Below are 26,679 nucleotides of genomic sequence, written 5' to 3'. Positions count from 1 at the left end.
TGCCACCGCGAGGCGCGGCTCTCAATTTTGGAAATCCCTTGTCAAAGTCAGACCTATTTTCCTGGAACATGTTAAATTTAATGTTGGTAATGGGATGGCAGTCCACTTTTGGTTGGACTGGTGGTCGGGGGATGCCCCCTCGCTGAGAGTTTTCCGGTTTTGTTCTCTTACTGTCCTAATCCGGGTATCTCTATCGTGGAGGTGGCGGCTAATAACTGGGATTTGGCCTTTCGTCGGGCCCTGTCTCCTGAAGAGTTGGAAGATTGGCAAAGTCTCTCTGCCCTCTTCCCCGTGCTCTCGGAGTCGGCCGATTCTGTAGTCTGGCCTCATTCGGCCTCATGTAGATTTACGGTCAAGTCGCTTTATTCTAGACTTATTGGTGGTACTCCTTCGACCAGATTCTCTTGTGTTTGGAAGTCCAAAGTTCCTTCTAAGATTAGAATTTTCCTTTGGCAAGCCTTTCGTGGTCGCCTGCCGGCTGCTGACCAGATTAAAAAGCGCAATGGACCTGGCGCGGATTTCTGTCATCTATGTGGGGCCTTGGAGAACTCTGATCACATCTTTTTCAATTGCGTGCTGGCCAAGCTGGTTTGGTGCTGTGTCAAATCTTGACTTCAGGTCTCTTGGAACCCCTCCTCTTTCTCTGATATTCGAACCCTAGCCAAAGCTTTGGTTGGGGTCACCAAGAGGGTGTTTTGGGTTGGCCTGGGTGCCTTATGTTGGGCTCTGTGGACCATTAGGAACAAATTTACTATTGAGCATATCTTCTCATCTAAGTCTGCTGACGTTCTTTTCAAATCATGTATATTATTGCAACAGTGGAGATCATTGACTAAGGAGGTTGATCGGGATGCCCTGGACCTGCTCATCGACAAAATCCGGGCTTCGGCATCTCACATCTCCGGACGGGATCCTGTCGTCTAATCCTGGTGGTGCTGTTTGCGGAGTTTAGGTCTCACTCCTTTCCGGCCTGTGCGCCGTGTATGGCAGTTGCCTGTATCCATGCTTCCTTGGCTACTCTTATATACTTTTTGTTCCGTGCGCTGTGTGCATTCTCCTCGTTAACTGGTCTCTTTCCTATTTGGTCTCGTGATGCTGCCATGTGGCTTTATTTATAAAGTCGGGTTCTGGCCTTTTCTCTAAAAAGATCAGTGTTGTGCTTGTGCGCGCGATCTGTAGCACATCACAGAGGTTCGTTGCGGCGTCCCCTTTCCCGCCATCGCGTCGCCTTCGCACCCACCCACCCGGCTCCCTTCACTCCCAAGCCACCCAGCCAGCCAGCCAGCTACGACGACCCAACCAACACCACCGCGATCGCCGGCCGGTCACCTTCTGTATACATATACTCCCCTGCCACAGATCTGGCCAGAGCAGTCACCAGCGACACACTCTGCAGCACCGAAGCAGGGTAGCAGAGATCGCATAGCACCGGAGCGCGTCGAGCAACTAGCGGCTAGCTACAATGGCGCCGCAGCTCCGGTCATGGGGCCGCCTCCTGGCGCTCGCGGCCCTCCTCGCTGCGGCCGCGGCGCAGTCGTCGCCCGCAGCGGCGCCGGCCACGCCCACGCCAGTGGCAGTGCCGACGGCTCCCGCCCAGTCCCCTCCCGCGCCGACCACGCCCGCGCCCACGGCCACCCCGGTCACTCCCGCGCCCACCGCCACCCCGGTTGCGCCCGCGAAGCCGCCACCGGCAGTCGCGCCGGTCAAGCCGCCTCCGGTAGTCGCGCCCGTGTCCGCGCCCCCGCCCGTCGTGACGCCTCCTCCGGTGACGCCACCGCCGGTGAAGGCTCCTCCTCCCGTGACTCCGCCCCCGGTCGCGGCTCCTCCGCCAGCAACGCCTCCACCTGCGGCCGCCCCGGCCGAGGCGCCAGCAGTGCTCCCCCCAGTGGCGACGCCCCCGCCGGTGGCCGAGGCTCCCGCTGTGCTGCCTCCGGCCGAGGCTCCGTCCAAGAGCAAGAACAAGCACAAGAGAAAGAGGAGCGGCAAGAAGAAGTCGCCCGCGCCCGCGCCGGAGCCGCTCAGCCCACCGGCCCCCATCGCGCCCGAGCCAACCACCGTCGAGGACGTGTCCGGCCCCGCACCCTCCGCCAACGATCTGGTAACGCATCACTCACAAGCTAAATTCTCTTAATTTTCGTTGGAGCAGAGCGGCAACAACTGATGGCGAATGAACGATTTTGAATTTGTTCTTGGTGCAGAGCGGGAGCGGCAGGCAGTACGGGCGCTGGGGGATCGTCGTGCAGACCGCCATGGCCGCGCTTCTGCTGTCGCTGGCGTGGTGAGAGTGAAACCCAGCAGAGAGATACATCCGTCCATACATTTTCTTCGTGTATCACATCCATTACGCTTGCTTGTAATGTTAGAGATCCATCATTTGTTCGAGGCTTGTAATAAACTGTTTTTTGACATATTTTTGCATGCGTTTTGATTGTGAGTGGAAGACCGGCCGGCATTGTTTGGTTTCTTGGCACAAACGCATCAATGGGAGTTACCTGATCTGCATTCTTCAGAAAGAAAAATGATGGTTTTCCATGGAGGCAAATTAGTTAGTATGGAACAATCAATCAGTCGCAACTTCCAATTATTGGAGTAGATATTTATTTTTAACACAGTACAATCGAAATCACTCACATACATGAGCATATGCCCACCCCTATGAATGCAACACGCACACCATGCCACTTTGAGCATCTTCGAAAGACTAAGCCAACATATCATTTTGAAATTTTACGATGTCATCACGGACGCCTACTCCTCATCACAGACGCCTCACAGCCTCCTCCCACTAAACGAACATCGCAGGAAGGCTGAAATAAATCCATCAATAATGCGAGCACCAATGTCAAGTCTCGGACTTTAACCGCAATGGGCAAAGGATACCACTGTCCTCCTAACCAGACAACCACATGTTGGTTCACAACTATTGGAGTAGAGATGATAATTAGAGAATACCAGGAAACAAAAAAAATGTTAATCACTAAATCCCATGATAATTAGAGAATATCACAGTGATGCCACAAACGGCCCAAAAGCACCATGGTCCGCTAAAGGGCCAAAACTGGCACAACCCGTGAATGCTTTGAAAACACCATGGGCCGCTAAAGGACTAAAAATAGGGCTCGCCGAAACAGCTAATTGTCATGGAGCACACACAGGTCAAATGTTGAAAGGACCCATGAACCAAAAATAACCCAAATATATAACGCGTCATAAATGGTCTGCAATCAGAAGCAGCACGAGCCATTAATGAGCCAAAAGGCCTGACATGAGGAAAATGGTCGGGTCATTAATTGACTCAAAGGCGTAACGGGCTAAAAATGGCTCAGAGGCAACATGGGTCGTAATGGACCAAAAGGTGCAAAGGACTGAAAATTGATGAGACACAACACATGACGTTAAAGGACCAAAAGGCAGGAAGGGCCGAAAACGGTTCAGGTGCAACACGGGCCGTTAATGGGCCAAAAGATACTACAAGCCAGAAATGGCCTACAAACACGAGGAGCCATAAATGGGCTACAATGTGCCACGGGGCATCGCCATTTCCCACTTAGGCCTCGTTTGGTTTCATGTTTCCCCCCCGGGATCCCTGCCTGTTCCCCGGGCTGGGAACCCACGAGCCAACTTAGCCCTGGGTGATCCACCCGGTCATTTGGCGGCCCACGGGATATTGGTAGCCCGGCCCTTTCCACGCCTCTTCCCTGGGAGAGCCTTCCACGCCTCCAGTGGTCGGGGACGAAACCCTCGCTCTCTCGGTCTCGCGAACGAGCGGCGGCGGCGGCAAGATCCGAGAGTGACGCACCACCATGCTCCGCCCTCCTCCATCCAAGGCTCCGCCCGGCAACCGGAGGCGACGCACCACCGCCTACACCTGCACGACCTGCTCCTCCGGCGGGGGCAACGGCGACCGGGGTCATCATCCTCCCTCTTCCCGGATCTCTCTGCCTCGAAGCTTCACTCACCTCCGGCGAAGACGACGGCCATAGATCATTCTCCTCTTTCTCATCAAGGTTATCCCCTCCTCCTCCTCTTGCACTCACTATTTTTGTTTGCCATGGTGATTTCTTTCCTGCTACACGCACTGACGAGCATCTATACAGATCAAGGGACTCTCCTGTTTGAGGTTTGTACCCCAAGTGAGCAGCTGTACTGAAGAACATCGAATGCTTTGAAGTGCTCTATCTACCCTGACCTCACAAGTGAGCATAGCCACCTTTACCTCCCTGAGATGCTAATCTATATGCACAATGGTTTAGTATATTGTGAAGAGGGCAAATTTGTTTGTAGGTGGGTTTGTTCAAGGAGGTAGGATTGATGCAAAATGGTAGTTGAATGACACATGAGATGAACTATATCATAGAAAGCTCGGCGGTCACTATGGTTGTAGGTGGGATGGGTCTGCTGCTGTTTTGGTTTGGCGTGGGTAGCTGAACTTGTTCGGGTGGAAGAAGATGTTGCTTGCTGGGTTAAGATTGTTGATGGCAATAAGAAACTAGTTTAGTTTTTTTGGTGATGAAAAACTAGTTGAGTTGAGTGTGTTTGTTTTTTTGGTACCCATTGTGTACTAGTTGAGTGAAGGTTGCTTGTGTAGACTATATATGCAAGTCTGATGGATACTGCTTTTGTTGCTCCTGTTGGTCCCTAGTCTCTAGTTGCTCCTGTTGCGGGCAAAAATGTTCCTCTGCTCCTTGATGGATATGATGTAATGCCATTCTTTGTTTGATAAGGACTACACTTGTTTTATCGATTTGTCGTTGTGGCTAGCTGGCCGAAGTTCACATCTCTTTGACTGACTGACTACAGTCGATTTGTCGCTCTGTCGATTTGAGGTGTTACTACCTTGTATCGTTTGAGGTGTTACTACTGAGTCCAATCGCATACTTGTTGTAGTTCTGTTTGTTCGTTCATTTCAACCTGTGCTACCTACTGCCAAAATTTGATCGATCCTCCTGATTGATCATTGTTTTCTAGTAGGTGTTGATTTGTGAGTCTACTCTATTTTGTTATCTATATGTATATATTCATTATTTTATCGTGTTTCAAATGCAGGTGCTCTGACATTAGAAGTTGGATTTATCCGAAGACTTTGTGTTCAATTGCTTGGTGCCTTTTGATACGTGGGTCATTGAGAAGTTTTCTCTCAGAGTAAGAAAGGTATGTGACACAGTCATCCCTTTGACATGGTCACTAAGGAAGCTTAAATTATGCAAAACTACTGCTCTTGTGATGTTATTTTCTCTGCCTAGTATTGAAAGTGGTCTTATTTTAGTATATGAGAAAACTGATGCTCCAAATTATGTACGTAGATGTAACAACAGAAATGGTATTATCTTTGTATTCACTCCTGAGCTTCCTAGGCTCCTAGCTATTGGTTCTTTGCAGCCATAATCGAGATGGTATTATTATTGCTTTATTTATAATTATTATCGTTGTATTAATTTTGTTTTCATTGGGTATAATAGTGATGGATTCTAGGAGAAATAAAATTATTAAGATTATCTCGCAAGAACAAGAAGAAGACGATGAACTATTTTTCCTTTTGGTTCCCGCTTTATATGCTTCCCTTTATGAGGAAAAGCATCCAGTTCACACATCATCTTTATCCGGGGCTGCAAAGGTTAAGGAAATATTAGAAGGCCATGAGAGTTGGTCTAGGGTTGAGTTTCGGATGGAACCTGAGATTTTTAAGTCTATTGTGGATTACCTTAGAAGAGAGAATCTATTGAAGGGCACGTCACGTGTTTCTGCCGGGGAGCAATTGGCGATGTTCATGTACATGATTTTGCACAATGCTAGTAATCAAGATCTACAAAAATACTTCCAACACAGCGCAGAAACAATTCATAGGAAGATAAACAGGATTTTTGACTTAATTACAACTCTAGCCCAAAGATATATAAAGATTCCAAGTTCACTCCAGCCCCATCTGAAGATTGTTTCGAACAATTGCTATTGGCCTTATTTCCAGGTGAACCACTACACACACATCTCCATATCAATGGAATTTTTGTAAACTTCTCCACATAGATTTCTTAACCTACCAACTTTGTTGTTTCTGTTTCAATGTGCAGAACTGCATTGGTGCTATAGATGGAACACATATCCCCATCACTATTGCTGAAGATAAGGCCCCCCATTTAGGAATAGGAAAGGAGCCCTCTCACAGAATGTCATGGTTGCATGTGATTTTGATCTGAATTTCACATTTATTTCATGTGGGTGGGAAGGATCTGCATCAGATGCAGGAGTTCTTCGTTCTGCTATTAGCAAGGGGTTTCATGTGCCAGATGGAAAATTTTATCTCGTAGATGGTGGATATGCCAACACGCCTTCTTTTCTTGCACCATATCGAGGAGTTCGGTATCACCTGAGTGAATTTAGGAGGCGACGCTCATCTAATACGGGCTATGCCGACCATAGGGAGCTGTTCAACCATACCCATGCAATTCTCCGGAACCACATCGAAAGGAGCATTGGTGTTCTAAAAAAATGTTTCCCTATCTTGAAAGTGGGCAATCACTACCCAATAGAGTCACAAATCAAGATTCCTGCAGCATGTGCTGTATTCCATAACATCATTAGAGCTCAAAGTGGTGATGAGGCATGGTTGGATCACCAACCACCGTTAATTCCACCAGAAACATATGTTGATGTTCCAGAGGGAGATGATGTCAACCAACATCATCACAATGAGGCAAACAATGGAAACACTCTTAGAGATCAGATCGCGATGCAAATGAGGGCTGATTATAACAACTAGTCGGACATGAGTTTACTTTGTAATTTTTTTCTCACCTTTTCTTAGGTAAAGTAGTGGTAGAGAGAAATTTAACTAGTACCCCATTGTTGGTTCAATAATGTAGCAATGGCAGCGCCTAGGGCATCTTGGGACCATGCATATGAGAAAGGTCTTGTTGATATAATGCTTGACCACAACAATCCCATCTATCGAGGTCAAAATGGGTGGACTGCTGAAGGGTGGACTAGAATTGCAAATACATTCAATCGGAAATTTCCACTAGCTAATTTCAGCAAGCAACAAATCCAAGAGAAGGATAAGGATTTAAAAGGAAATTATAAGGCAGTGAGAGACTCTCGGAAATAGAGTGGCACGGGATGGGATGCATGATCATCGCCGAACCTGTAATATGGGATAAACTTATCAAGGTTAGCTCTTTTCTTGATATATTTTTTGTTCGCTGGCATTCATGCTCTTCAAGGCATTGTTTTATTGATCCCAACCATACAATGTTGTTGCATTCAATAGGATAATGCAAGGATAAAGAAGTTCCGTTCAAAACCATTCATGCTCTTCAAGTCATTGGCTTTACTACATGAAGGTGTGTTTCCTGTATCACGTGTTTCCGTCGACCCTGTATATTAAATCCTTTTCATTCTTGCTTTAATTATATAGTATTTGGGAGATTGTTGAGATACCTGCATTTTTTCATGTGTTTCCATCGGACCCTGCTTGAGTGCTCTTTTTCTTTCTAAAAAGTTGTACGATGAAGGACCAAGTTATCTGTATATATACTTTCTTTCTGGAATGGGTGGCAGTAAATATATGTATTTGCAATTATAGATGAATCTGATGTTTCTAAGAGAACATGCTGATATGTTTCTTTTTTTGGAGCAGGATGTGTTGCTTCAGGAGACTTGAACTTTGTATCAATTCCGCAAGTGGATCTCACAAGCGATGCCATTTCTCCTATGGATTCCTCTACCAATGATTTGAACCATATCTCATCTACCAATGTTGATGATGGTATGTCCTCATCTGATCTACAAGGGCAAGGGGCATCAAGAAGAGATGAACCTGAAGCTACAACATCTACCAACTCTGAACAAAAGGGAGTGCCTGTGAAAAGAGGAAGCAAAGCCAGATCGCTGTTGTTCTTGAGGATTACATGGATTTTCGGAAGAAACAACCTGCAAAACTGGTTGACGAGTTGAAGGAATGAAAGCCAGATGACATGTTCTCAATTGGAAACTGTGTGGCTGCGCTAGAACCAATGGAAGATTTATCAGTTGCAGAAAAAGCAAAGGCACTGCGGCTTTTCAAATGCCCAATGAATCGAGAAATATTCATCAATACCAAGGACTCAAATCTTCGGCTTTATTGGTTGAAGGAGGAGATTTCTGAGATGTAGATAGCATAAGGTGTGTAACCAGCTCACCTTCTTGTTTTGCACTACATCCATTTATATTTATTTACTTTGTGGCATTATTGACTGGAGCTTTGTATAAGCTTGTTTCTCTTTGTTAATTGATGATAGATAAGCAAAGACAAAACACACTTCATTCTTTTAAAACTGACTAGAAGAGCCACACATTTGGAGAAATTTTACTGCCTTTTGTTTGGTAGTTTATGTTTACCTTTACAAGCTTGTTAGTGATACTTAATTTGGTGGCCTCCTCCCATTGGTTTCACCTCCTATTGCCTCATAACTCACCTCACAACAATATATTGCCCTGTTCATCTGGAGACTTTTTCAAGTAGCCAAATTAGGTTACTGGACAGCCTTGTGATTGCGTTCCTAAACTATATTTGTAGTCTTGATTTTTTTATGCACAGTGCACAAATCATATGTTGGTTGATACTGTCTCATTAGTTTGCTTATACTACAAAATAGTGTTGTGCGATTCTGAACTGATGCTAGCTAACTTGTTTCTTTTTGTCATTCAGCCAGCATCAAGTTGTGGTACATGATGTCGAGGAAGGAGTGGAGAAAAGACCGGAGTAGGACGTGATTGTTGCTTTGCGGCCCATCTTGTTCGAAAGTATCCCTGCGTTGGACATGGCAACTTATAACCCAGAACTTTTTATTGTGCACAAACTTGACGATGTATTAATACCTCTTGTAATGATTGCTTTTATTTCTGCACATGAAAACAGCTTAGGCCAATGCTCGATCGTCATGAAATGCAGACTGATATCTTAAGCTTGATGAAGTGATGGATAAGTTGTAGTAATATTTTTAAAATTCTAGTTGACATGAATTATGAACCTTTGTTATGTGCCTGTGATTTTTGTCGTTTGTCAGAATTATTTCTGGAATGTGATTTTTGTTGTTTCTCGGAATTATTTGTGGAATTTTTATCTATGATTTGGTTGTTTTCCAAAATTATCTCTAGAATTTTTGTGTAAGATCTGCTATATTATATTTGTCTGTAGTATGCAAGGGACTTCCTTCCCTCCCATGCTACTATTTGGGCACCTGGACAATGGGAACATCTCCCACGTGGTGGGAGGGGTTGCATGTGCACAGGGGAATCTCCCCTAGGGGTTTATGGCCCAGGTTTTTTCCTACCCAACATCCAAACGAGGCCTTAGTGTTGCCAGATCTCCCACCGTGATTGTTTAAAGCCATTTACAAACTTTGTAGAGCCTTTCTTTTTAAAGATGGTAGGTTGATGATGATTTTCTATATATAAAGCGCATAACATGGATTTATTGCTAGTAATTTGATCAAGGTGGCAATAACTTTGTGGCACTAGGTGGGGATGGCATCATTCTATAGCCAATAACTTTGTAGTAGTATAGTTTTCATTCAATAGCCGTACTCGGTGCATGCTGATTTATTGCTAGTAATTGTAAATATAAAAATCAACAATGGCCACATTAATTGAAAATATACCACATTAATTAAAGATAGAATGTACTTGCTTTGGGGTTCTATAAATAGGAAGCCCCCTCCCCAACAATATTCTAATATAGGAAAGCTTAAGTTCTAGTAAAATGGCGAAAATCTCCTTTGCTTCATCCTTTCTCCTGTTGCCCCTTCTGATATCTTGTGATGATGCTAATCCACATTAAGCTTAAACAAATAACTGCCTATCTCCTAACATGAACGACTTAACCCAAACTTTTTTTCCTAGAACGTATATGGAAGACATGAATCCATACGGTATACCAACGAATAATTAATAACAATATCAATTGAATATATCTAGTATATTTCTTCATTCAATAGCCAACATTCAGTGCACATTGATTTATTGCTAGTTATTGTAGATACATGGACCATCAATGGGCGCATTAATTGAAAATATGTCACATTAATTAAAGATAGATTATCCTTGATTTGGGGTTCTATAACTAGAAAGCCCGCCCCCTTCCCCAATAGTATTCTTAACAAGAAAGATTAAGTTCTAGTAAAATGACGAAAATAACTTTGCTTCATCCTTTCTGCTGTTGCCCCTTCTGATCATTCTACTTTCGACCATTCATAAACCTACAACATATGCCGAGTGTACTCCACCGCCTTGCCAAGGAAGTTAGTATTACACCTAGCACCCTTCTTTGTTCTTACAATTTGTGCCATGTCTCCATTGAACTTTTTATTTTGTGTTTGGCCCCAAATTTATTTTTTATTGGAGTTGAACTTCAATGGTCCAAGAAATAACTGATAATCTGCATTTCATACACAGAACAAAGTTGGCCAGAGATCGTCGGGAAAGACCCAAACACGGCGTACAATTGTATAAGGCATGACAACCCCCAAGTGAATAACATCACATTCTTGATTTCTGATGCTCTTCGTCCCAGGGCGGACAATGGCATGTGCTGCAACCATGTGCTTTTGGTGATTGGAAATATCCCCTCTGGTGGGGATGGCATCATCAAGGTGCCACATGTTGGATAGAATCATTCTCTACTTTTTTTATTGTAATTTGATCAATAAATTATTTCATACAATTATTATATAACCAAAACAACCAAAGTATTTTCTCGAATAGAAGACTGAAAGACCATGAAAATATAATTAAGAAGGCTATTCTGATCCAATCTTGTACATCGAATGAAAACCAAAGTAAGATCGCGGTCATGCTAAAAGGTTAATTATTTAGTATGGGTCTGACTATAGGTAAATCGCCTTATATTTTATTTTGGTCAAGTCCATTTGGGACCATTGGATTAGCTTCAATGATTGTTATTCTTCCACCTTTCTCTAGATTTCTTCCTTCTCGAATCGTTCCTCCTCCACTGTTCACCTCCGGGTTGCCTCCCATCCCCTCCTTTGGGTGGTCTACGAACCCGAATGTAATTTTTATTACTTATGGTGTTCTTTGTACCGGCTTGGTAGATGATGAATAGATCAAAAGTTTTCATTTTCTTTTTACTTTTGGGGATAGTGGTTATGGTCATTAAGGTGAACTAGCTAAACAAGTTGTAAGCTTGCACATCACCCTTGTAAAGACTTATATCGGCAAAAGTCCGGTTGTCATGGAAACCGGTGAGGATTTGCTATTCCCTAGTGGGTGTGGGGTATTCTTTGGGATCACGATAGTCATTGTATCCCTATCTGTCCACACCAAAGAGAATGTGGAGTCACTTGAAGATGTTTGATACCTGCATGATACAGTTCGAAGAAATTATGCACACCAAACTGAAAAAAGTACAATGATAGAAGGTTAAATTTTTTTAGCAGAAAAAAAATTAATAGAAGGTAAACTTGCATACTGAAATACACCCATGGATTTTTTAATCCACATAACTTGCATGATATCAAAAGGGATAATATGAAGGTAAAGTGAGCATCTACAACCGGACCACTCATATCCTCCCTAGACGTCTGGCCGGACAGGCCGATCATTGCCCGGAGAGGAGAGAGAAGGAAAAAAAACCACCCAACCAGACCCCTACTTTGTACTCATATGCGTGGGCTGTCCGCAAATCCTCATATCTAAGACATATATGGGAAGGATATGGGGATTTCCCGGTGTGTCCGGGCAGGACGCCACGTAGGTTTTTTCCCCCTTGGATCACCTTTTATCTTTCTTTATTCTTTCTTTTATCTTCCTCACCATCTCCACCAATCACATCTATTTGAGTGGACAATTGAAGAACAAAGTATGGGGCGTGGTTGCATGCATGCACAAATGGAGTCTTCAGAAGGACATGTCCAGACACTGACCCAAGACGTTTGAGGTGTCAAATTTACCTATTGTGGTTGCAGATGCCCAAACAACTAGTCAAAATGAAAGTCCCCCACCTGCCTGCACCTGTCAAACCCTCTAACTCACCATACACGAGACGGACCGGCGGCGGCGCCGGCATGTAGCAGAGGAACCCTAGCTGTCAAACCCTCTAACTCACCTCCTCCAGCTCACTTCCTATTTGGTGTCTCCGCACCTTGCTGGCGCTCAGTCTCGGGACCGGGGCTTTGCTCCTTTCTCATACAGAGTCGACTGGCGTGACTCCTATTTTAGTTACCTGGGGATTAGCAAAACTGCATAAATTTTGGCTGAGTCAACCAATTTTTAATGATTTTGCGAAGAAACTTTTAGCCCCAGCCGTAGATTAAGTTGACGTTATTACTTGCTCATTCGTATTTGGGTCAAACTTTGACCATCTATATGATAGCAAAATATGAGGTATATGCTACAAAAAGTGTACCACTGAATTTGTACTCAAAAGTGGTTTCCCACGATATAATATTTGTGAAAGTATAGTCTATCTTTTAAAATATAATATTTTTTAGTAGTCTAATTTTGAATCTATTGAAAAGGGAAAAAAATGTATCTATTAATGGGCCGGCCGTTCCAGCAGCCAGCCCATCATGTTTTTTCTCCACTCCGTTGGATTGAACGATAAGAGTCCGGACCGCTCCCCAAACGGACTTGCGAGTCGGATCGACATGCATACAAATACTAGTAGCACAGAGCCGTTCCTTTTGCTTTACTCCAAACCCTAATCGTTCCCAGGCCATCCGAGCGCCTCCGTCCGGGCTACTCCAAGGTGGTGCACTTTGACGTTCCCATCGCCGGTGGGGGTGAGATTATTTCCGTCAATGGGCGTGGGGAACACATGAAGAGCGGCCATAGCCCCACCGGAGGTATCCATGGGAGGTACTCGACAGACAGTCTTTAACGTTCTGTGATTCTGTCAATGTGGATAGCACCATTGATAACATATGTATTAAATCAGCGTTCGGAAATACTTGGCGCTGATTAGTAGTACTATTCGTTTTTTTTTGTTAAATTTCTTTAAAAAAATCAGGTCCCCAACTCAGACATGGGAACAGTTCTGTTCTCTTCTGTTTTTTGTATTCAACAGCTTAGCAAAGATTTTGGTTTGAAATCCTTTCATTTAATTAGCCAGCCCTGTATTTTTTCTATAATTTGTGTTGTTCTGATTACCTTTATCAATCTGTATGTATTCATCCACTTTTGAGTAGGCACAATCAGCTAATCATATAGAAATGCTCTAAATCTGAACTAGGTGTGCGGGGCTTTCTCAAGTGGATGCGATTGTAAAACGTGTTCGTTACTATCCTGATGGCACAAAGAAGCGTGGATCAAAAGTCAAAGATAAAAGGCGTGATGAGGATTACCAGTTGGCTCTAGCTTTGGTGGACATGTATAACGACCATCATAATCTTTTTGGGGTTGGCACTTGTTCCACCCTCCAGCCTCCCTCTGTCCTGCTAGCACGGCTGTATTGCGTCTTATACTCTTATTGCCTCACCTATTCATGTAACAAATTGCAACCACTGATCAGATCACCTCTTATTTTAGGATCTTGCATATGAGGTCAAAGATTTTCTGCATGGCAAGCCGCTCTGGGAGGATTATTATATCCATTTGGACGTACTTTCATATGAATTTCACTGCAAAGACCAAAGGATCTTATGGTGTTGACACTGGCAACCTATTCTTTGCTGAAGTTGCATATACGCGAGGAGATGGTGGATTAACGGTGAACAGTTGCTGTATACTTGAACCTTCTGATCATGGTATTCTATGAGAATCCTAACTTACATATTGTTGAAATATAAGCACTTTGTGATTGACGGTAACCTGAGCTTATCTGTTAGACAGCTTTGTGAATTTGTTTCTGTCTCTAGTATATGATGCTTATCTGTTAGACAGCTTTGTGAATTTGTTTCTGTCTCTGGTATATGATGCTTATCTGTTAGGCAGCTTTGTGAATTTGTTTCTATCTCTAGTATATGATGCTGACTGTATCAGCCCATTTGTTTTACCCTGTTTTATCTCATCCTTTATCCTTTAGGTTTGCATTTTTGGTATTTTTAACAACTCTGTGCACTTATATCCATATGTAATGTTTGCACAGACACAACCTTTTAAATTCAATTGTGAAGCTGTAAATATGTGTTCGCGCCTGGTTAGTTATTTGGCAGTTAAATGACAATTACCCCTGTTTTTTTAAACAAAGGCCTCTGCCATGGTTGTTGTGGTGATGTGAAGCACCCCAACGATGGTAATGCATATGCTTGTGGTCGGCGGAACATCTCGTATCGTTTTCAGAACGGTGCACCTGATCTACCTCTGGACTATTTCGTGGACCGCTATTACGAGGACATAAGTGTAACTTTTTTTCCTGACAATCTAGTTTTTAGCACTTGTTGTTTTATTCATGGTTTTCACCTTTCTACAGTCTGATGAAGAGGTGGAAAGACTGAGATCTCAGTTCAAGGTATGGCATGTTCCTAATTCCTGTGCAGTATAGTACCATCTATTCGTTGGTCACTCGTGGATTATTATTCTTTGCTTGTGTGTAGGATGTTGTTAAGGAGGAACTCAAGCCACTGCCGATGCCCCTCGTGGTTTAACTGCTTGAAGCCAAACTTAGAAGGGTTCTGGCAAATAAAAGGTCCCCTCTTGTAATTTCTTGATGACTCAACATATATATAGTTTGCCACGATGAAGCTACTTTTTAATGTCAAGTTCCAAGTTTGAGCTATTTCTACACTGAGACTAAAGTAAATTTGGTTAGGGATAGACCTATTCTGGATTATGAGTTAATAGTTTTTTTTGCATTGATTTATAGTTGTTTCTGGCATGGGTATTTGGTGTCTTTTGAGTATTTATTATTTCGTCTGTGAAAACAAAAATCCATTCGTCCAAAGTAAAGGCAGTTTGATTCACACACACAAAGTCTGCATAAACTTGCCATGTTAGATTCACAACAACTTAATTTAGCTACTTTTGTCATGAATAAATCAGAGAGCAAAGTGTACTTATTTTCTGCCAACCAATATGTTGATCTAGAGATTTAGAGTCAGTATCCACACTGTATATCTCTATATGCTCTAAGGCGTAACCCCAAGTTGTTGATTTGTTGCAGAAAATATTGTCGCCATGCGCTGCAGAAATTATCTCCTCCATGGGTTGAAGAGAAGGCGGCTTTGCACGAGGGAGCTAGCTGCAACGTTAAATTATTAGATGATGAAAGTGCAAACTTGTTGTTTTATCGCAGTGGAGAACTTTTTTGGTGTTTTATCATTTGTGCCACTGACCGTGTGCATATCTCTCTAATAATCACAGTCGTCGGTTGTGTGCTTCTCGTCCTGCTATATTTTTGTGCCGAGAAACAGCTTTCTAGCTTGCATCTGCTCTGAAAATTTAACAAACTAGCAACAGTGCTGTTCTGAGCAGGAGCTCGGATGATCTCTATAATAACAAGGCGTATAGAGCGATACATGTCCCATTTTCTTGTCCTCTAATTCCTCAGCCAGATATTTCCCTTGCCAGACTTTCCCGATAGCGGAATCGATAGATGTTACCATGGAGCGGTACCTAGCAACCTTCATTCCTGCTTTTCCGTCTTCCGCACTTTTGTTTGCTATTCCCTCTGTTCGGAAATACTTGTCCCGGAAATGGATGTATCTAGATGTATTTTAATTAGGTACATCCATTTATATCCATTTCTTCGACAAGTATTTCCGGACGGAGGGAGTATGTTTTAAAATTGTACTGTTCACGAATGGTGTAGACGAGCTCGAGCTCCAAAACGCTGTGTTCGTATCCGCTCGTACATTGGTTTTCTACAATGCAGCGGAAATTGCTTATCGAGCTTGAGCTCCATAAGCCAAATTTTGAAAAATTCAAAACTCAAACCTTTAGGTTTCAAACAAGAGATTTCTATTTTCATGCCTTTGGTTCCTTAGTTGTGCTCAGTTTTGACCATAGCATCTAACTTTCTTATTTTTCTTCTCCAACACTCGTCCCATGCGCACAAAAATCCAAATGTATGTTGTGGATTGAGCCAACCAATGGCATGAACGAACTCAAACGAGGTGCTTAGAGAAGACAACATCACCACCACCACCCCCTCGGCCACCACCAACATTCTGAAGAGACGCTTCCAAGATCTCTCCAGGAGTGAGCTACCAATACTTTCTTGCGGTTTCATCCATTGTATTTGGATTCATGAACAAGATAGCACGTTCTTTGTCCTCTTTGACATCACGAATCCTCTCCTCCTCAAGTGCAAGCCTACGCTTCTCCGACTTTAACTTCCTCTCTTCGGTTGCCAACTTGGCTTTCCATTTCTCATCCTCCAACACCTTGAGCTCATTCCACCTCGCCATCTTCTCTTCTTTGCGTTTGGATGCCAACACCTTCTTGATCTCGATCATGGCCACAAGTTCTTCTCTTTCAGTGCCATCGAATGCATTTCTCTTCTTTTTTTCTTTCTATTGCAATCTTGTTTCCTTCTGATCTATTGTTGCCATCTTCGTCAACCTTGTTGTCCTCCTCAACGGATATGCTCAACCTTGATCTCTTTGGAGTGGTCTATGCGATTCTTTGGATCCACTTATCGTTCTTGCATATCACTTTATGTGAAGGGCTTGTGGACGAACTTGGGGTTTCTATGCTTGAAAAGTTCTTGGATGTAGGGGCCATACTCCGTCACTTGCACACCGCTCGGTGGTGCATGATTCACTTGGTTGATGCAACCGGACCATCGGTTGCATTGGTCATGAATGGTGCTTCAACGGGGCCCAAGAGAACCTTACGTACAACTTGATTGCACGTCCACAGAGTTGTTGTAGTGATCCGTAATTCTGTCCCAAAACATAGTCTTGGCTTGATCCGTTCCAATCGTTGAATCCATGGAGATGTTGATGCAAGCATCACAAAGAGCAACATCTTCTTTTAGATTGTAGTTGGTGGTGCGTGACCTTCATGACCATGTGCTTGCTTCAACATCCTCTTCATCGCCCACCTCCTCATCGGCAACCACCTCCTTGGCTTCCTCCTCTTCCTCACGTCCGCCTCTTCGGTCACATCCTCTTGCTCCATGTCTTGGGCGCATCCAAATGATGTCAAATGGAATCGTAGTTGAGCTCATCAAGTCCCATCGTGGCTGAGGACTTCAAAGACACCAATCACCGTGGCCGAGGATATTTTTTACTTTGTAGGCATTTCATCGAGCACTTGGCGTCCGCGACCCTTGTTGCCGCCTGCGGACGCTGCCCGCGCCGTAGCAGTGGTCGCAGGGAGAGCCAGAGTAGCTGCACGAGACACCGGTCTTGGACGAGGTGTCGTTGTGGACTTCTTCAACTTCTTCGCGGCTGCCTCTGCGAGGGCCGTCGCCGCCGGCTTTCGAGCTCGTTTGGCTCCGCTAGGAGCGGCGGTCGCCACCCCGGAGGACATTCCCGCGGTTGGAGGAGGATTTTGAACCCGGTGGGTATTTCATCCCCAAACTCTTCTTTGGCGCGGGCAACGACACACGGGTGGTTTCCGGCAGCGAAAAACCGGCGGCGGTGGCTGGCGGGGCGAGGGAAGGGTCCGGGGTATCCATTTCGGCCGGAGGGACGGTCATTGGTGGTGGCGGCGGCGGGAGATAAAGTGTCGAGAGGGTGGGAGAAATAGAGGCCGCCACTTTTACTCGACCGTGGTGGGATGAAGGATATTTAGGGAGATCTGGAGGAATTTTCGGCATGGGAGGATAAATTTTCCTCCACTATTCGGTATAGGTGTTCGGTTAGGTGCGCCGTAAGGGAGTGTTTATATCCTCCCTTGCGGCCGGATAGGGGGGCCGGTTAGAAATGCACTAACATATACTCCCTCCATCCCAAAATAAGTGTCTCAACTTTGTACTAGCTCTAGTACAAATTTGTACTAAGCTCAAGACACTTATTTTGAGACGGAGGGAGTACTTCCTCGTTCTAGATACATCCTTTCCGGACAGAAGCACACAGAAGAAGCGGCGCCGGAGAGTGGCAACGTGCGCTGGCCGGCGAGTGGCGGCTCCTCCATGCCAGCACCGGCGTCTGGGCCTTGCACATGCAGCTGCTCCCGACCTGGGATCTGCCAGTCCGATGCAACTCCAGCTCCCAATTTAATCACGACGATGGATGCCAAGAAGAAGCTCTACGCGGACGCACGCTGAGGTTGTGCTTGTCTGCGGCTCGAGGATGAGGTGGTGCGCGTGGTCGATCGTTGTGGCGCCGGCCGGCATTCAATCCGCGGCTGACTTGTTGGGGATGAACCAGCGGCGACGGGAATTACAAGGTGCGTCGAACCTCATGGTCGCCCGGTCTGGGTGGGTGGCACCATTGCTGCTCGATCCTGGTGCATGGAGGAAAACATAGACAGCAGGGAAGGTAGAGCAGGTGTGTCCGGCTAGCTAGCTCTGATGGCCAAGTGTTTCACCGTGCCGAATCAAACAGTGTGAGTTGGACTTGGATCGTCCGCCTCCGATCCTCATGGGCTAGCTTCGTGTCTGTCCACTCCATGCATGCATGTCCGATCCTCATGAACATACCCCGGCACCACCGATCAGCTGAAAATTACGATCCACCTGCACTGCACTGCATGTTTAAGCTTAAGATGAATCACGCCTACTGACCACGGCTCCTGGTCCTCAAACTATTTCGAAAGTGTCACCTAGGTCCTTGAATTATTTCGAAGGTGTCACATATATACACATTTATTACACTTGAAGGATTTTTGAGGACCTAGATGAGTAGATGACACATATACACACTTACTACACTTAAGGATTTTTGAGGACCTAAATGATACTTTTTTCATAGTTTGAGGACCTACATGACCGCACCTTCGTAATAGTTTTACTCTTGATCTTGTCTATAGTACAGTCTCATTTGTTTCTAATCACAATGGATTTATGTTTTCTTTGGCTTTCCCATTCGCTTCGTCTATCTTAATTAGGGTTGAGTCAGGGTGTCGGAGAAATCGGGTAGCTCGCCGGGACGGCGGCAAGCATGGCGGTGGGGGCGGACGGTTCAGATCGAGATCGGGAGGAGGAGGAGGAAGACGGTGAAGAGTGGTGTTTCGAGAAGGCAGAACGAAGAAGGAGATGTGGCCATTATTCCTTTTTTTGCATCCAACGACTGGGTACAATAAATCGTCCAATCCAAAAAGCAAATTCTCTTTGTTTTTCTTTTTCTTTGCCTAGTTTGGTTTGGTGACAAGGATTAACACGTACGGATGACCAATTTGAAATAATTTGTTATATGATGAATGGTTGGGTGCATAAGCATAATGATACTAGTAAAGTGTAAATTGGGAGGAGGGGCTTACAAATTTGAACTTTCAAACCAAACTATACCACCTCACATTCGCAACAAAGAAAAACACAGGTACTACTCTGCTGCGCCAACGTCGCTCTGCTCCGCACACCTCACCACACCTTTCTTTCTTTCTTTCTTTCTTTCTTTCTCCTTGCTCCTGTCCCCCTCCAAAACCCTGCCCTGCCCCGCCCCCAACACAGAGAGAGAGAGAGACGCCGCCCCCCTCCTTTCCCTTCCTGATTCTCTCCACGCCGGCCGGCGGCCACCTCCACAACCCAAGACGTACGCGCGCGGCGGGCCTCAGCCACAACCACAACCTCGACCTCAACCAGTGGTAAGCTACAAGGTCTTGCTTTCTCGTCTCCCGTCCAAGCCCAACGCATCCTCCTCTGTCTTGCTCTCAAAGCTCAGCTTTTTCATGCCCCGCCACCATTTCCGTGCCCGGATCTGCGGTTTGTGAGGTTTTACGAGGCACAAAGGTGGCGCTTTTCATGTTTCCTTGTAAACGATCGTCGTCGTCGGCCTCTGGCCTGCTGATGATCGGGGTCGTCGGCGGTGACGCGCAAGGGACGGACGGGTAAGGCGGAGGAAGAGGGGAAGGGCACCGGCGGCGGCGCTGTCCGTACGGTCCAAGGCGACGGCATGGGAGGGACGTTCCAATCCGGCGGCCTCGCAGTTCAATGCGGACGCGCGGCATCCGGCCGCGGTGGCGCCTAAGCAGTGTGTCCTGCCTCTGCCTCACGGGCGGGCGTGGTCTTTTTTCTTCTTTTTTTCCTACCGTCTGGGCTAGGGGATTTTTTGCTTAATAATAGAAAAAAAAACCCAAGCTTCCGATTTGCGCATGTGAGCCGACAGAGAGCGAAGCATCCCGCGGCGGCGGCTGCAACGGGGGATGGAGGGGCGTCGGCGGGGAGGTGTGGGGGTGTGGGGGTGGGGGCTTGCGGAGGCGACGGGCATTCGGGCGCAAATGCCGTGCTGCGGCGGCGCCGTCGCCGTCGGATGAGGGGGTCGTTGCGGCGGCGGCGGGGCGGCTAGGGCGAATCGTGCCACAAGGCGATTCTTTCTTTCTCGACTGTGTTCAAATCGCTGCTGCGCGAGGCAGCAGCAGATCAACGATTGGAGATCCCTCATGTCAGTCCTTTACTTCTTCTATACATCATCATCCTCTGGCTAGCTTCTCTATTATATATGCAGCTACACTTGTGGTTTCACTTCAGTTTGGTCAGATTTATCTACTGACCAACTATCTGTTGGTGTTTCAGTTCAGTTCCTGGACGACATACATTGGTTATCTTTCTTGTAGCAGTGTAATGTTAATCTTCTGCATCTTGTTTGTTGCATTGGGCGATCGAATCAAATTGCAGCAGCACATGTCAAAATTGGGATTTTGGACCTGCTATTATTATGTTTCAATCATGTTCTTTCATGTCATTTGTTTTGATCCTAGGTAGCAATTGATATTAATGCGTGCACCCCCAGTTTGCTCATGTTCATAGTCAGCAACTAGCTCATGGTCAAATTGCAGCAGCACATGTCAAAATTGGGATTTTGGACCTGCTATTATTATGTTTCAATTATGTTCTTTCATGTCATTTGTTTTGATCCTAGGTAGCAATTGATATTAATGCGTGCACCCCCAGTTTGCTCATGTTCATAGTCAGCAACTAGCTCATGGTCAAATTGCAGCAGCACATGTCAAAATTGGGATTTTGGACCTGCTATTATTATGTTTCAATCATGTTCTTTCATGTCATTTAATTGTTCTGATCCTAGGTGGCGATTGATATTAATGCGTGCGTGCATCCCCAGTTTGCTCATGTTCATAGTCAGCAACTAGCTAGCTCATCAACTATATATGCATCCTAGCTACGTACGTACATGCCAGTCAGTTATCCGATGCACTGTTGATCGTCAAAGCCGACTTACTTAATTATGATTTAATTTCAGTTTGCTCAGATTAATTTGCTGCTGCTAGTGTACCTAGGTTTAATAAATTTCTGGATGGCTACTACTATCTAGTGTAATGTTGATCTGCATCTTATTAGTGGGGCAACTGAATCTACAGCTAGCGGATGTCAAAAATTGGGCATGCTATTTTTTCATCATCTTCTGTTATGTCATTTGCTCCAATTCTAGAATTGATGGCGGTCTTGATTAAGGATTTGAGCGTCGACCCGAATAGTGTCTGGAATGGCATAACACTGATCCTCGTCTGTTATAGATGAACTGATTATACATTCTTTTTCTTCCGAAAAGATGAACTGATGGTTGATAGTCACCAAAAAACTCATAAACTGCATTCTACATGCTAGTGTAATGTGATCTGCATCTTATCTGTGTGACAATCAAATCGATTTGAGCAGTGCATGTCAAACGGTGATTTTGGACATCCTACTATCTCTGTTTAATTAATTCCTTGATGGTCTTAATTAGCTAGCCATTCTAGCTCAGTGCTTCACCTAATCGAAGTGAGGTGTGGGATCGCTGGAACTGCTGACAAGTCGTTTAATTTATCTCATTTTGCAGAGTTATTGTTTCAGTCCAGTTTCAGATTCACTGCTGCTATGCTACTACCTGTGTTTAATCTACCTTAGTGTCATCGATTAGGGGAATCAGTGTAGTAGTGTAATGTTGATCTGCATCTTAGCTGTTGGGCGATCGAATCAAATTGCAGCTAGCGTCACTTGTCCAAATTGGGATTGCAGACATGCCACTATGTTTTGCTCATGTTGTGTGATATCATTTGTTCGATTGATGTCAAGTTGTCAACCATGTTGATCGATTTGTTCTATTAATTCTAGCTGTGATGATTGATTAATTATCCCATGCATTGTTGATTGTCGAAGCCAAGCTCTTCTTATCAGTCGTTTATTTCATCTAGGCTCTCTATTCTGTATGCCGGTTAATTAATATGTGCTCTATGTTATGTATGCAGGTCATTGGCATTTTGTTGTTCACAGAAATGGTCGACCGAGGCAATAACTATGAGTATATTAGACCTGGACTCCCTACCTTGCGGACGCAAGATGGACCCACTTGCCTTTTCAATGCAATAGGGTACACCACGGATTTAGCCTGGCCAGGAGTTTGGATTGATGCTGATTCTTATGCGGACGACTACGAGAGTCAGTTGCTGGTACCTGTGGGGTACGATTGGAATCCCCGTGCCGTTACTGCACTTGAGTTATTCAAGAATAGAGGGGTCAAGGCAATTTGCAAGGATGGAAATGAGATCCGGGTACGCATCGCAGGTTACAAGTGCCATGCGCCCATGATACATGAAAGGGTGTTTCCTATGATAGAGTCTGGGGCCAACCTGATGGGAACCTTTGCCGTGCGGCCGAAGGAATTTGCTAACTTGGGGGATATGATTTATGAGCTCGACACACCGTTCCAACATAATGAGCATCCGGCGTCGCATATCGTCACGTTTGTTGGGCACGGAAAGAAGAATGGACGTCCATACTTGGTTTTCTTGAACACCCACGGGTCTGAATTTGGGACACTGGGATTAGGACGGGTCTACTTCGATCAGGTGTTCCAGGATCCCAGGGAAGAGCATGAGGGATTTAGGTTCATATCCGTGCTTGCTGGTGCTCATCCTACCCAGGCAGCAAAGCGTGGGCGGCGGCGGCATACTACCAGAACCCAGGTAGGAAAATCATTGCATTAATTCGTATAAGGTTAATAGCTGTTGCTTTGCGATTATTAGGTCTATTTCTGTACATGGCGATATGATCTAGTCATCCTGTTTTGAATTCAATATTGCACTGTGTGCTGCACTATGAGCTGTTGGATCGCTAGATGATTATATGTGTGAACTTTAATAACTGCCAGCTGAACGTTCTCACTATATTCAAATCATATAGTAGCACATAGTTAACACTGAAGAAACTAGTCAAGTTTTGATTGGATCATCCACTGTCATTGTAATTCAGAATGAGCTATTTATCCTGAACATATTAATCCTGTAGGAAGAGCAGAGGAGGAAGACACCGTACTGAGGAAACTGCTCGATGACGGCCATGCCAGAGGTGAAGAGCACCGAAACACATATGACGTACACTTGTTCGTGGAAGAGCCTGCCAAAGTTCTTTGTCTGACAAAAAAAGCATAGTCCCAATGAGGGGTGGTCTTGTTGAGAATTCGTTTACGATATGCATCTTGTATCTGTGATCTGTGTAGTCTTCCAGCCACTATATCTCTCTGGGTTTGGTAACTCTCAACGTCCCAGTCTTCTAGACTAGAACAGCGACATGTATGTTTGGATTCTTGGACTGTCATGTATGATTGAAATGGGGAAATCATGTAGTCAAACTATCCAAATGGCTAAGCACATTGCTCAGTGTGCTGATTGGATGTCTACAAATTATAAGTTTGGTAGAACTTTGTGTGAATAATTTGGGTTTTCAACTTTCCTAGCAATAAACTCCATATGCATATTTCACTTATACCAAACGCTTCAAATCGATAACCTGATCGGGAAGACCAAGATGGTGGAGAGGAATCATGTCCATTCTTGAGAACGAATTCTAACTGGCAACCGTGTTTTAATTCAACGGAATCAAGTACCCAAAAATAGTGATATATTACTTCTTTTGTTAACATCCTTGGGATGTTTCTGAGTCAATATTCTGCTCCATCTTTTTTTGAAGAAACCTCTCAGTTAGTTTTCAGTATGGACTTAACTGGAAGTCTAGTACCTGGTTAGCGTGAGGTTATTAGTTGTAGATAAAAGTAGAACAAAAAATCTCTGCATCTATGCAAATGATTGCACCTGTGTTTTCAACTTCTGATTAGATGACCTGCTTCATATGGATATGGTGCTCTGTCTCGCGCACAATGTTGAGTCCCAGAAGAAGGCACTTCTGATTGATGTGAACTCCTTTTAGAAGAACCACATAGACCGACGACACCAATATTCCGTTTGGCAAAGACAAAAAGAGAGTGATCACAGCCCTCAACCTGTTCAAGGATAAAGGTGTCATTGCATACTACAATGGCAGGAGGACGCGACTGACAATTTCCCGCTACCAATGTCACTGATGTGTGAATGAATATCAGGTCCTCGCCATGATTGATTTGGCCATCAAATCAAATATATTAAGCTTCATGGAGTATTTCCTTTTTTGCGGTAAAACTTCCGATCTGCTCATCTTCAATCATGACAGTATGGCGAGACGACCTAGCGATGACTACAAGCAGTGAGGCGAGCCGCTGTCATCGCCCCTCCCTTGCCGAAGCCGGACAAAAATTGTTGAAGTAGACTAGACAGTCGGGAAGTCATCGTGCTAAGTCCCCAAAAGACCAACACCAAACAACAACCACCGTTGATAAAGACTAGCGTAGATTGAAATGATTCAACATGAAGACATATGAGTGTAGACAAATGACGAACATGTTCATCAAAAATAGATCCGCCAAAGACACATCTCTACATGCTCACCAACGGTGCTAGACGCACCCCTGAAATGGGGGCTATGCAGGGAGAACCTTCTTTATCTCCAGGGAGTTGCGCCATCTCACATAGGACTCCTTATCCGCTGCCATCGAGACCAAATCAAACCAAAAATATCACCTATCTTTATTAATAGGTATAGACATACCACTTCGACGGGCGATCTGGTTTTTATCAGGGTTTTTTTTTTCTTTGGAGGATAGAACGGGCACTGTGGCGGTTCTCTGTAGCACCCAGTTTTTGCTTTTATTTTATTTCAAATATTTTTAAAGTATGAATATATACGCTGAACGATTTTTGCATACACACTGAACATATTGTAATGTATATTGAACAATTTTTTAATATACATTGAACATTTGTGTAATATACACTGAACAAATTTTGAATACACAATGAACAACTGTGGTATTTGTTGAATGATATCTTAATATACGATGAACTTTTTCTAATGCATGATGAACTTTTCTGGAATATACCATAAACATTTTCTTAATACATGGTGAACATTTGTTATACAACAAATGAAGGAAAAATGGAAAGTAACCAAAAGGAAAGTAAAATTTTAAAAATAAAACTTCTATATTGAAACCCAAAAAGAAAATAAGCAAAATGAAGGAACAACAAACCCGACAGTGGACCCGCCCAAAATTTTGTATAATACCCAAAAATAAATAGAAGAGAAAAGGACGAACAGAAAGAAAGAAATAGAAAAGAAAAAGGTAAAGGGAAAAAAAGAAATAGAAAAAGATAGGAAACGGTGAACCCGACCGAGGACTGGCCCAAACTAGGGCGTCGGGAAGCGACACCTTCAGCGAAGCCACACCTATATGAGGGCGCGCTTATATCTCGGGGAGCAACTTATTGACGAGCGCTCCTTCGGAAGCCTCGCAACGATCACTTGCAAGTGGGCTGAGAGCATGCCACTTGGCGCGCTCTGAGTGCTTCCTCCGGATTTTTTTTATTTTCCACACGCATGTTCGGCTTTTAAACCGGTTTTTTCCCTGTGTTTTTCGATTTTTTGGTTTTCTACCGTTCTTCCTTAGCTTTTGGACAAAAAAAATTCGGGGAAAAATTTTTTATGCCAAAAAACGTGTTTTTTTTGCTTCCGCGGGAGGCACGACCGTGCCTCTTGAAACGAAAAAAAACGTGTTTTTTATTTTTTTTCCTTCCATAAGGGGCACGATTGTGCTTTCGTGTGAGGCACGGCCGTGGTTCTCGGAAACGAAATAAAAACATGTTTTCTGTTTTTTTCTTCCCCGAGCCTCTCAAAAATGAAAAAAAAAAGTTTTTTGGCTTTTTCCTTCCGCGAGAGGCACGGTTTTGCTGCGCGAAAGACACGGTTGTGCTTTCACGAGAGGCAGCCGTGTCTCTTAAAAAAAACGCGTTTTCTCTTTTTTTTCGTCGAGAGGCACGAACGTGCCTCTTTCAGAAAGGAAAAAAACCGTGCTTCCCGCTTTGGTTTTTTCGTCCGGTTTTTTTCATGAAAAAAGTTCGTAAAAGCCTATCAACATGGGATTTAGTTTTGAAGACCTCGACGCGAGGAATTCAACTGTGAAAACGGTTCGACATTTGGACGCACAGTTTAAGAGATAAAATATTTTAAATAAACGGGCATAGAAAAAAAAGGAAAACTCTCAGGTTGCGATAAGTGACACACATGCAGCGCGCCACTTGTCGCAACCTAGGGAGGTGGGAGTGATCTTTGCAAAGAGTACTCCTCAATTAGTGATTTCGTATATCTCACCTTCGGCGAGTCTGACTTCGGTCTCGTTGAAGGGGCGAGCGATCTGAGCCGGCTCATGAGCGCGGGAGGCCACAACCTATTTTTTTGTTTTTATTTACATTTTCTATTTTATTTTTGTACTTTTTATACTTTAAAATATTCTTAAAATATACATTAAAAATACTCTTCAAAAAAATTAAAAAATT

General features: G+C 44.4%; 3 protein-coding genes and 1 pseudogene across 5 annotated transcripts; 3 read left to right on the top strand and 1 right to left on the bottom strand.

The window, feature by feature from the left end:
- Window positions 1–1,342: 1,342 nt before the first annotated feature.
- Window positions 1,343–2,410, top strand: LOC125542272 (uncharacterized). The gene is made up of 2 exons (XM_048705234.2): window positions 1,343–2,098; window positions 2,199–2,410. Exons 1-2 carry the CDS (start codon window positions 1,463–1,465, stop codon window positions 2,280–2,282), a joined length of 720 nt encoding a protein of 239 aa, XP_048561191.1. The 5' UTR covers window positions 1,343–1,462; the 3' UTR covers window positions 2,283–2,410.
- Window positions 2,411–3,688: 1,278 nt separating this feature from the next.
- On the top strand, window positions 3,689–9,000 carry LOC125542273 (uncharacterized). 3 transcript variants are annotated; one of them, XR_007297844.2, is made up of 7 exons: window positions 3,695–4,007; window positions 4,098–4,196; window positions 5,047–5,151; window positions 6,861–7,164; window positions 7,265–7,337; window positions 7,634–8,157; window positions 8,684–9,000. XR_007297844.2 is itself a non-coding variant. In XM_087545811.1 (5 exons), the coding sequence occupies exons 4-5, from the start codon at window positions 5,462–5,464 to the stop codon at window positions 6,192–6,194; spliced, it is 630 nt and encodes a 209-aa protein (XP_087401937.1). In that variant the 5' UTR covers window positions 3,689–4,007; window positions 4,098–4,196; window positions 5,047–5,151; window positions 5,460–5,461; the 3' UTR covers window positions 6,195–6,396. The 3 variants fall into 3 exon arrangements, 2 of the variants coding, with proteins under 2 accessions (XP_087401937.1, XP_087401938.1); XM_087545811.1 differs by lacking the exons at window positions 6,861–7,164; window positions 7,265–7,337; window positions 7,634–8,157; window positions 8,684–9,000 and adding exons at window positions 5,460–5,965; window positions 6,069–6,396 and having other exon boundaries at window positions 3,689–4,007; XM_087545812.1 differs by lacking the exons at window positions 3,695–4,007; window positions 4,098–4,196; window positions 5,047–5,151 and adding an exon at window positions 5,745–5,965 and having other exon boundaries at window positions 6,069–7,164.
- Window positions 9,001–16,034: 7,034 nt separating this feature from the next.
- On the bottom strand, window positions 16,035–17,406 carry LOC125543259 (uncharacterized; annotated as a pseudogene).
- Window positions 17,407–22,200: 4,794 nt separating this feature from the next.
- On the top strand, window positions 22,201–23,293 carry LOC125547482 (uncharacterized). The gene is made up of 2 exons (XM_048711341.2): window positions 22,201–22,941; window positions 23,264–23,293. Exons 1-2 carry the CDS (start codon window positions 22,201–22,203, stop codon window positions 23,291–23,293), a joined length of 771 nt encoding a protein of 256 aa, XP_048567298.2.
- The last annotated feature ends 3,386 nt before the right edge of the window (window positions 23,294–26,679 follow it).

Source organism: Triticum urartu, chromosome 3A (assembly GCF_056163025.1).
Source record: "Triticum urartu cultivar PI428250 chromosome 3A, HENAU_Tu73, whole genome shotgun sequence".
NCBI lineage: Eukaryota > Viridiplantae > Streptophyta > Magnoliopsida > Poales > Poaceae > Triticum > Triticum urartu.
This window is presented reverse-complemented; position numbering and strand designations above follow the sequence as displayed.